The sequence below is a fragment of the Limanda limanda genome, chromosome 5, assembly GCF_963576545.1.
Source record: "Limanda limanda chromosome 5, fLimLim1.1, whole genome shotgun sequence".
NCBI lineage: Eukaryota > Metazoa > Chordata > Actinopteri > Pleuronectiformes > Pleuronectidae > Limanda > Limanda limanda.
The window spans coordinates 21,215,176-21,226,919 of NC_083640.1; the positions used below are offsets into that span (position 1 = coordinate 21,215,176).

At 39.5% G+C, this 11,744-nt stretch overlaps 1 protein-coding gene across 1 annotated transcript; it reads right to left on the reverse strand.

Moving 5' to 3' along the window:
* Positions 1-1,810: 1,810 nt before the first annotated feature.
* LOC133002152 (sphingosine 1-phosphate receptor 4-like) lies at positions 1,811-7,300 on the reverse strand. The gene is made up of 2 exons (XM_061071915.1): positions 6,435-7,300; positions 1,811-1,871 (listed from the first exon to the last, which is right to left on the reverse strand). Exons 1-2 carry the CDS (start codon positions 7,298-7,300, stop codon positions 1,811-1,813), a joined length of 927 nt encoding a protein of 308 aa, XP_060927898.1.
* Positions 7,301-11,744: the final 4,444 nt, after the last annotated feature.

Sequence of the window (11,744 nt, forward strand, 5' to 3'; positions counted from 1 at the left end):
CGGTGCAGAGAACATGTAAGCACAGAGTTCAGGTCTTCAGTGACGAGTGGCAGCAGCAGAGTCACTGAGACCTGACAACTGAGAGGGTTTACTTCTGCTCTGGTTTAAGAAGTACAGTCAAGACAAGCTCACGTCCACCTGTGGCTGTTATTCCCTGGACATCAGGTCACCAAGTGAAGTAACAGGCTTAAAGACAACAGCAGCCTGCAATTAGAATACATGACTCATTATCTTTGACAGTTTGTATTATCATAACATGTTATTGTCCTGATATTGAAAAGATCATATAGAACTTAATAAAACTAAACTAAACAGATTTTTCAGAGTTTGCTAAACAAGTCTGACTATTTTTTTTAATTTTTTCGCAAACAGATTCACAAGATAAAAACTTGGTCATATTAAGCAAATGTGCAATTTTAAACTTGTTCAACTCTAGAAGGCTTTGAAGTTGAAAATCAGTCTGTAACCCATTTCATGTGTTAGGTGCCAAAAACCTGAAAGTTTATTTTATTAATCCATGAAACATATTTGGTGTATCATTAGTTAGACATCAATAAAGCCTGAAAATGAACTTGATCAGGTGTTCATGGGAGAAAAAGAGAAGGTTAATGTCCTCGTTTGTTGAAGCATCTTTGCAGTATACTGCACTTTCGTCCTCTGGTCACAGTTAGTAGTATTAGTAGTAGTATTAGTTAGTAGTTAGTTTTTGTCCACCTTTGCACATCTTGTTTCTGGTTGCACCTCTGTCTTGTACAGTCTAACTCTAAATGCACATAATATGTTTATTGTGGTAATTTCTTGCATTCTGTTTATAATTGTCTTTGTATCTGTGTATGTACACTGAGCACAATTTAATCCGAGTCATGTTCTCAGTGTCTTGTACACACATGGTAAATAAAGCTTATTCTGCATTCAACCCGAAGGTACAAACCCAGAACAACAAGAATTAAGAAAGTACAATTTCTTCAAAAATAAAGAAAAACTACAAAGCGCTATAAGTAAGTACCATTTAAGTGCTACTTAATTGTTAGTTTCAAACATTTTTATTCAAGGTATAGTCGGAAGAGGTGTGTTTTAAGTTTGTGGCGGAAGGTGTGTAAACTTTCTGATGTCCGGATGTCGAATGGGAGCTCATTCCACCATTTAGGAGCCAGGACAGCAAACAGTCGTGATGTTGATGAGTGTTTAGCTCGCAGTGAGGGAGCAACAAGTCGACTGGCCGAAGCAGAGCGGAGTGAACGGAGTGTGGTGTAACGTTTGACCATGTCCTGGATGTAGACTGGACTCGATCCGTTCACAGCACGATACGCAAGTTCTAATGTTTTGAAACGGATTCGGACAGCCACTGGTAACCAGTGGAAGGAGCGGAGGAGCTGAGTAGTGTGAGTGAATTTAGGTTAATAACCATTCGAGCTGCTGCATTCTGAATGAGCTGCAGAGGTCGGAGGGCACTAGCAGGTAGACCTGCCAGGAGGGAGTTACAATAGTCTAGGTGTGAGATGACAAGGGCCTGGACCAGAACCTGCACCGCCTTCTGAGTAACAGTGGTCAGTGACTTCAAGGCTGGCACAGGTGAAAAAGGGAGGACTCACACAGAACTGGGTCTCATTTCACTGTTTAGCCCTGTTTCATACACGGCAAAAACAAACAGCCTGTGTCCTACACAAAACTAGGATGAAGGAAATCTTTGTATATGAATTCCCTATAAACATTAGAGGGAATTCATATACAGCGTGTTTGGTTCTGTTTTATAATTTTTTCAAAATAACCAATGTTACAAACTAAAACTTTGAAAGTCCCTCCAGCATTGTTAGTCTAGAGCAGAGGTCTCCAACAGGGGTTCCGCGACCCCTAGGGGGTTCGCGGAGGTACTGCAGGGGGGTCACGAAATCTTCGGTTGATAAGACAATTTTTTAAATTTTTTATAATTTTTTTTTTTTTTTTCACGAATGTAAATGTCTTTAAATACACATTAACATGCATCCAACATAGTGTGAGGCTGATTTGACCCTCTGCCTGACAACCTCCATCCATCCAAGATTAGATAAGTTGTGTGCTACCCATCAGGGTCCCACATCTCACTAATGTGGGAGTATGTGTGCCATCCACAGATAGCTTGAGGATTCACTGTCTCTTCTACATGTATGTTTAAAATGAAAACATGAATCTGTGAATTACTTTAATAGCTCAGTGTTGTATCCAAGATGTACAGTGGGAACGGAAAGTATTCAGACCCCTTTAAATATTTCACTCTTTGTTTCATTGCAGCAATTTGCAAAAATCAAAAAAGTTAATTTTATTTCTCATTAATGTACACTCAGCACTCCATCTTGATAGAAAAAAACAGAAATGTAGAATTTTTTGCAAATTTATTAAAAAAGAAAAACTGAAATATCACATGGTCATAAGTATTCAGACCTTTGCTGTGACACTCATATTTAACTCACATGCTGTCCATTTCTTCTGATCCTCCTTGAGATGGTTCTACTCCTTCATTGGAGTCCAGCTGTGTTTAATTAAACTGATTGGACTTGATTAGGAAAGGCACACACCTGTCTATATAAGACCTTACAGCTCACAGTGCATGTCAGAGCAAATGAGAATCATGAGGTCGAAGGAACTGCCCGAGGAGCTCAGAGACAGAATTGTGGCAAGGCACAGATCTGGCCAACGTTACAAAAGAATTTCTGCAGCACTCAAAGTTCCTAAGAGCACAGTGGCCTCCATAATCCTTAAATGGAAGAAGTTTGGGACGACCAGAACTCTTCCTAGACCTGGCCGTCCAGCCAAACTGAGCAATCGTGGGAGAAGAGCCTTGGTGAGAGAGGTAAAGAAGAACCCAAAGATCACTGTGGCTGAGCTCCAGAGATGCAGTAGGGAGATGGGAGAAAGTTCCACAAAGTCAACTATCACTGCAGCACTCCACCAGTCGGGGCTTTATGGCAGAGTGGCCAGACGGAAGCCTCTCCTCAGTGCAAGACATATGAAAGCCCGCATAGAGTTTGCCAAAAAACACATGAAGGACTCCCAGACTATGAGAAATAAGATTCTCTGGTCTGATGAGACCAAGATTGAACTTTTTGGCGTTTATTCTAAGCGGTATGTGTGGAGAAAACCAGGCACTGCTCATCACCTGCCCAATACAATCCCAACAGTGAAACATGGTGGTGACAGCATCATGCTATGGGGGTGTTTTTCAGCTGCAGGGACAGGACGACTGGTTGCAATTGAAGGAAAGATGAATGCGGCCAAGTACAGAGATATCCTGGAAGAAAACCTCTTCCAGAGTGTTCTGGACCTCAGACTGGGCCGAAGGTTCACCCTCCAACAAGGCAGTGACCCTAAGCAGACAGCTAAAATAACAAAGGAATGGCTTCAGAACAACTCTGTGACCATTCTTGACTGGCCCAGCCAGAGCCCTGACTTAAACCCAATTGAGCAGCTCTGGAGAGACCTGAAAATGGCTGTCCACCAACGTTCACCATCCAACCTGACGGAACTGGAGAGGATCTGCAAGGAAGAATGGCAGAGGATCCCCAAATCCAGGTGTGACTTGTTGCATCATTCCCAAGAAGACTCATGGCTGTACTAGCTCAAAAGGGGGCTTCTACTCAATACTGAGCAAAGGGTCTGAATACTTATGACCATGTGATATTTCAGTTTTTCTTTTTTAATAAATTTGCAAAAATTTCTACATTTCTACGTTTTTTTTCTGTCAAGATGGGGTGCTGAGTGTACATTGATGAGAAATAAATTTAACTTTATTGATTTTAGCAAATGGCTGCAATGAAACAGAGTGAAAAATTTAAAGAGGTCTGAATACTTTCCGTACCCACTGTATGTTTATAAATGGCAGTGGCATGGCCACCCTGTACCTTGCACATGTTATAATTAAAAACATGAATATATAAACCTGTGTTAATATTTGAATAGCTTAGTATTGAATGCACAATAACATGGTAGCTATGTTTATATATGGCACTAGGCCCAGTTTAATATAAAACACAATTTTATACAATATATACAGTAGGGGGTCCCTGCTCCATCTCTCCACCTGTTTGGGGGTCCTTGGCCTGAAAAACGTTGAAGACCCCTGGTCTAGAGTTTCAACTTTGACAGTGGCTTTTTGAGGTGAGGAGAAGAGTGCGGCCTGGGGATGACTTCAGTCGTGTTTATCTACAGGTCACAGCTCTTTCGTTGCCTTTTCATTCTGAGGGTTTGACGGTCGTGCACGTTGTAGTGTTAAATATAGGCCACATGAACATATACATTTCTAATAACACGTACCTGCAGATGTGTGTCATGATGCTCATATCTGGCTCCATGTGAACATGTGACCACAGCTTGAATCACTTTGAGCTACAGTCAAACTCATTATAAACAGTTTTATATTAGATATATTGTGAGAGTTTGTTTCTCTCTTTGATTTGTGGTGAGATGGATCATCAAAGCATTTGAGAACTTCAGTAAGAAAAACCTTCAACAAACCATGACATTTGAAAAAATGTAATTTCTTTTTCAGAAGCAAAACATTTTCAAAACCAATCTGTTTAGTCTTTAACAATTATTTTAACAACTTGTTATATTATCCATTGTTTTAAAATCTTCCTCTTTAAAGCTCTCAAATAAATATACTGCAGTATGAAATAAAATAATTCTCTCTGAGATGTATCAGAGATTAAGTACGAAGTAGCATAAAGTGGAAATACTAAAGTACATGTACTGACATGTGGTGGAGCAGAAAATATATGAGTTTTACAGTATTTGTGTGATTGTGTAGTGTCAGCTCTCCAGCCTGCAGAACAGGAGTTATCATTTATATCTTGGGCTGCGTATATAGTTTGTTTAGTGTATATATAAGTTTATCAATACACCTTATTACCCCCCCCCCCCCCCCCTGCGGACTCAGCCCCGGATGTTTTACACTGCAGCTGAACCCCCCCCCCCCGGTCAACAAGTGACGTACCAAGCTTTAAAATAACAACAGTCTGCAAATAGAGTCATTTCATCTTTATTTTTTTAAATTAATATTATTATTACATTTTATAGTCCTGACATAACAATAAAGATTTGAAAGAACATATACATCTCAATAAAACTAAATTTAGATAATTTTTCATGCTCTGCTAAACAAGTCTGGAACAGTCTGGTTCTTTTATTTATTTTCTGTCCTTCATAAGGACGTCCTGGCCAAGAGTAGCAGCAACGCAGTTCCAACAGTAGAAGCGATTAACAAACAGTTTAATGACATTAAAACTTTATCATAATAAACACTTGCACATTTGATCTTTTACCAGAGTTTTAAACTTGTTCAACACTAGAAGGTTTTGAAGCTGAAAATCAATCTGTAACTTATTACATGTGTTACGTGCCAAAAACCTAGAAGTTAAGTTTCCCTAATGCAGTCATTTCTTAATTTGATCACAGACGAGGGCCACTCACGCCTCTTTGTGTTCAACTGCTACTTCAACAGCAAAACAAACAAACTGCCAACAACATGTGTTAACTGTTTAAAGTTTCATTAATGTCTTATTTTTAGGAAATTTCTCAAGGTCTTAGAAAATGAGTGTGTTAACCAAGTTTTAAATGCTACATATTGAATACTGAATTGAGAATTTACAGACACAAAACACTAGTAACACTGGTGTGAGAAAAAAAATCATATCCAAAATCCATTTAAGGTATTTCGTGCAACATTGGTGAGAATTTGATCAGGTGTTCATAAGGGAAATAGAGAAGGTTTATGTCGAACATATTTTTTAAGAAACTGTTCAGGGTTATTAAAAAACATCATTGACAACCTTAAATCTTTTTTTTTTACATATATATTATTAAAATTAATAATTATTCCATATAATACATGTTCATTTTCAGCCTCATTTCCATCGGTTAATTGTGGAATAACATCTGTAATTTGCTCACTGTGATTTGACAACACATAAAACATGAAGGGGTTAAATACAGTTTATGGATGAGCGAGTGCCTGATCAAACATTTCCAACATCTCCCATGAATACCATGAGAATGGAAGAGAATGGGAATAGATGTTTTAAATAATTTCAAATTTCAATGAATTATTGTCAGAAAAATAAACACTTAGGACATTTGTCTTGCTATTTTATGGCATAAAAAACAGAGAGCTCAGGGATTTAAAGGAAGAAAAAGAACAAAAAAGAACATTTCAACACAAAAAGGAATAACATAAAAAGCTTGAAATATGTATTACACTCCATCTACAATATGTGATAATTCTTAGACATTCCGAGGGACATTCAGATCACTGCTAAGCCTTTACACACATAAATGAAACAATAAAAGTGAGTTTTCGACAACATCTGTAAAGTGATTCAAGCTGTGATCACATGTTCACGTGAAGCCAGATGTGAGCATCATGACACACATCTGCAGGCAGCCCCCTCACCAGCCTCTCTCACCTCCTCCTGCAGCAGGGCCTCCACACCTTGGTGAGCAGCGTGGCTCGGAGCGGGGAGCAGCCGCAGATGTACAAGATGGGGGTGAGGGCAGCGTTCAGTCGGGGTAAAATACGGATAGGGTCGATGCCATCATTCTTAAAAGTGAAACACACCGAGCCAGAGAAGTTACAGACTATAACATGACAGAAGAGGGGAAGCCACGTCGCCAGGAAGAACAAAGCCACCACCAGTACGAGATACACCGAGGAGCGCTTGGTGTCCCTCTCCACGGAGGGGGGCTCCTTCTCCAGCTGGAACCTGGCTATGATGAACAGCCTGATGTTCAGTCCTATCATTATAATCACTGTGAAGATGTTGCCCACAAACGAGCCAATGCTCGTGATCCGTTGCGCCACACCGACTGCGACCAGGTTATTCACGGCCACGATGAGGTAGGCGTAGAGCCAGTACGCACAGATGACCACCACGGTTCTGTTACGCGTCATGCGGCGCGAGTATTGGAAAGGTGACGCCACAGCGTGGTACCTGTCGGCCTGCGCGGCCAGGATGGCCATGTAGGACAGACCTAAAAATGTGGGCACGACTAAATATGTTCTCGTAGGGGAGTCGAGGCTGTCCTTTACATCTAGGACACCCGCATAGTAATAAGACACGCCGGTGCAGATGTCACTGAAGCAGGTGCTCAGCATGTACATGAAGCGGTTCTCGCTGCGCAGAGCCCTGTTCAGCAGTATGGAGACACACACAGACATGTTGAGGAAGATGATGCTGGAAGCTAAGGAAACACTGAAGAGAAACAACAACACATTACCAAAGCTGGTGAGGGGCAGAGCTAGAGACAGGCCCTGCAGGCTGCTGTTCCTCATCGGTGCAGAGAACATGTGAGCACAGAGTTCAGGTCTTCAGTGACGAGTGGCAGCAGCAGAGTCACTGAGACCTGACAACTGAGAGGGTTTACTTCTGCTCTGGTTTAAGAAGCACAGTCAAGACAAGCTCACGTCCACCTGTGGCTGTTATTCCCTGGACATCAGGTCACCAAGTGAAGTAACAGGCTTAAAGACAACAACAGCCTGCAATTAGAATACATGACTCATTATCTTTGACAGTTTGTATTATCATTACATGTTATTGTCCTGATATTGAAAAGATCATATAGAACTAAATAAAACTAAACTAAACAGATTTTTCAGGGTTTGCTAAACAAGTCTGACTCTTTTTTAATTTTTTTCACAAACAGATTCATAACATAAAAATTTGGTCATATTAAACAAATTTAGTCCTCTGGTCACAGCTAGCATTATTATTATAGTGACTAGTGATAGTTAGAAGTTAATAGTTTTTGTCCACCTTTGCACATCTTGTTTCCGGTTGCAACTCTGTCTTGCACATAATATAAAGTTTATTGTGGTTGTTTCTTGCATTCTGTTGATAATTGTCTTTGTATCTGTGCATGTACACTGAGCACAATTTAACCCGAGTCATGTTCCTAGTATATTGAACACATACATGGTAAATAAAACTGGTTCTGATGATGATCATCTAACAGTGGTCAGTGACTTCACGGCTGGAATAGGTGAAAAAAGGAGGACTCACACAGAACTGGGTCTCATTTCACTGTTTAGACCTGTTTCATACACGGCAAAAACAAACAGCCTGTGTCCTGGACAAAACTAAGATGAGGGAAAGCTTTGTATATGAATTCCCCATAAACATTAGAGGGAATTCATATACAGCGTGTTTGGTTCTGTTTCATAATTTTTTCAAAATAACCAATGTTACAAACTAAAACTTTGAAAGTCCCTCCAGCATTGTTAGTCTAGACCAGTGGTTCTTAACCTGGGTTCGATCGAACCCCAGGGGTTCGGTGAGTCACTCTCAGGGGTTCGGCAGGGCTCAAGACACACACAGTATAGCCCGGTTCACACTAGCAATGTCAGGCCGTTTTTGTCGGCCTTCAAAATTGGCTACCGAGAATTTCGCAACACACAATTTTTCTTCGCTGTGATAGATTACAAATATTTAGTTGCTTAGTAAAAATGTGTTACACAAAATAAATTCAGCCCACTTGCATTATTTGTGACGTCCGCTTGGCCATCATTGGCTGCAGCTGATCACGACACACTGCATAGCTTTGATATCTGTGCTGCAGGGAACTTGGTGCGCTCAGTGGTCGACTTGTGGCTGTGGTAATTGTACGTCATTTGTGATTTTATTTTCATCTTTCAATCCCTTTATACTAACTATATCTGGCAAAAAAAGAAAGTGGTTGGACGAATACGTACAATATGGATTCACTTGTATAAAGGAACGTGATGGGTCATCAATGCATGATTTGCAATGCCAAGTTGAGCAATTCTAGTCAGGCACCGGCAAAACTAAAGGAACACTTCCTAAAGCTACATGGAGATTGGAAATACAAGAACACAACGCTCGCTGAATTCAACGTGAAGAGAGCCAGATTCGATGAAAAGGCTACTCTGCCTTTGCTCGGCATGTACCCATCGACAAACCGATCCTCACAGCAACGTACGAAGTTGCGTACCTGATCGCAAACCAAGGCAAATCACACACCATTGGTGAAACACTCGTAAAACCAGCTACTTTGAAGATGGCGAATATCATGCTGGGAAAAGCTGATGAAGATAAGTTATCCCAAATTCCTCTTTCAAATGACACTATTAGCAGCAGAATAGACGACATGAGCGATGACATCTTGGCTCAAGTAGTTGCAGATCTGATATCCAGCCATGCTTGGACGACACTCTGGTTTTGGAGCGCTGGTGAGATCTGATGCAACACACATCATTGTTACTCACTGTGTTCGGCACAGGCATGCCTTGGCAACAAAAACCCTTCCTCCAAACCTGGCAGAAGTATTAAAAATTGTAGGTGAATCTGTGAACTACGTGCGAAATAGTGCTGTGAAGCACTGCATCTTCAAAGAGCTGTGTAAGGAAATGGGCTCTGAGTTCAAGGTACTTCTGTACCATTCTAACGTTCGGTGGTTATCCCAGGGAAAGGTTCTGAATTGTGTTTTTGCCATGTGTGTGGAATTAGCCCTGTTTTTGCGAGAGTACGAACATTGTCACGCAGATTAAGAAAAGGAACAGACTTTGTCGTGAAAATGATATGAGAGTGGCAATTGCCAAGGTGAAGCCGCGCATTTCTGAACTTGTATCTGGAAGGCAACAGCAAAAGTCACATTGATTTGCAGTAAATATTCATTGAGTTATGTTTTTGTGTGAAATTCAAGTTTTGTTCTTTGAACACAGTGATTTTGTGTGCAACTGATGCATGGTTCATACAACAAAATATATACCTATATTTTGAAGAAATCCTATTTTATTTTTCCATTTACGAAGGGTTCGGTGAATGCACTGCTGAAGCTTGCAGGGTTCAGTACCTCCAATGAGGTTAAGAACCACTGGTCTAGACTTTCAACTTTGACAGTGGCTTTTTGAGGTGAGGAGAAGAGTCTGGCCGGTCGTGCACATTGAAGTGTTAAATATAGGCCACATGAACATATACATTTCAAATAACACGTACCTGCAGATGTGTGTCATGATGCTCACATCTGGCTCCACGTGAACATGTGACCACAGCTTGAATCACTTTGAGCTACAATCAAATTTATTATAAACAGTTTTATATTAGATATATTGTGAGAGTTTGTTTCTCTCTTTGATCTGTGGTGAGATGGATCATCAAAGCACTGGAGAACTTCAGAGATAAAAACTTTTTTTACAAACTAACATTTGAAAAAATTTAATTTATTTTTCAAAGGCAACATTTTTTCAAAACCCATCTGTTTAGTCTTTAACAATTTGTTTTAACAACTTGTAATATTATCCATTGTTTTGAAATCTTCCTCTTCAAAGCTCTCAAATAAATGTACTGCAGTATAAAATAAAATAATTCTAGAAGTACGAAGTAGCATGAAGCAGAAATACTAAAGTACAAGTACTTACATGTGGTGGAGAAGAAAATAAATCCTTGAGTTTTACAGTATTTGTGTGATTGTGTAGTAAACTCTCCAGCCTGCAGAACAGGAGTTATCATTTATATCTTGGGCTGCGTATATAGTTTGTTTAGTGTATATATAAGTTTATCAATACACCTTATTACCCCCGCTGCGGACTCAGCCACGGTTGTTTTACTCTGCAGCTGACCCCCCCCCTGCTAAACAAGTCTGGAACAGACTGGTTCTTTTATTTATTTTCTGTCTTTCATAAGGACGTCCTGGCCAAGAATAGCAGCAACACAGTTCCAACAGTAGAAGCAATTAACAAACAGATGAATGACATTAAAGCTTTATCATAATAAACACTTGCACATTTGATCTTTTACCACAGTTTAAACTTGTGCAACACTAGAAGGTTTTGAAGCTGAAAATCAATCTGTAACTTGTTACATGTGTTAGGTGCCAAAAACCTGAAAGTTAAATTTCCTAATGCAGTCATTTCTTAATGTGATCACAGTCGAGGGCCACTCACGCCTCTTTGTGTTCAACTGATACTTCAACAGCAAAACAAACAAACTGCCAACAACATGTGTTAACTGTTTCAAGTGTCTATATTCAGACAAACTGACTTTTTACAAGCGATAAACTTGTTTCATTCATTAATTATTCTTATTTTTAAGAAAATTTCCCAAGGTTTTAGAAAATAAGTGTGTTTACAAAGTTATGAGTGGATTCAACTTTTATACATTCATATTTTAAATGCTTGATATTGAATACTGAATTGAAACTGAAGTGAGAATTTACAGACAAAAAACTCGAGCAACTCTGGTGTGAGAGGAAACATTTTTTTTTTTCCAAAATCCATAAAATGTATTTGGTATATCATTGGTGAGACATCCATAGAGAAACGAGGGTTCATCACTCCCTCTAGTGGTTTAAGCTGAATTTGATCAGATGTTCATAAGGGGAAAAGAGAAGGTTTATGTCGAACATATTTGTTAAGAAACTGTTCAAGAGTTTAAAAAACATTATTGACGAACTTTAATTAATTTTTTATATACATATGTTGTATTACAAATAACAATTACTCCATATTATACATGTTATTGATGGAATAACATCTGTAATCTTTTCACTGTGATTTGACAACACATGAAACATGAAGGTGTTAAATACAGTTTATGGATGTGCTGAGTGCCTGATGAAACATTTCTTATACCTCCCATGAAACCCTGAACTGGTCCTCACTGCCACACCATGTTTTTAAATGCGTTTTTATTATGTTGGCATATATTTTAAACTTTATCAACTTTGACAGCCATCCACTTAGAAATGAAGCCAGGGGGCAT

Coding starts and splice junctions, on each gene's coding strand:
- LOC133002152 (XM_061071915.1), bottom strand. CDS start 7,300: ATGAGGAACAGCAGCCTGCAGGGCCTGTCTCTAGCTCTGCCCCTCACC. Junction 1,872..6,434: donor AGGCCCTGCTGCAGGAGGAG/GTGAGAGAGGCT, acceptor ACCCCCCTGCAG/TACCTCCGCGAACCCCCTAG.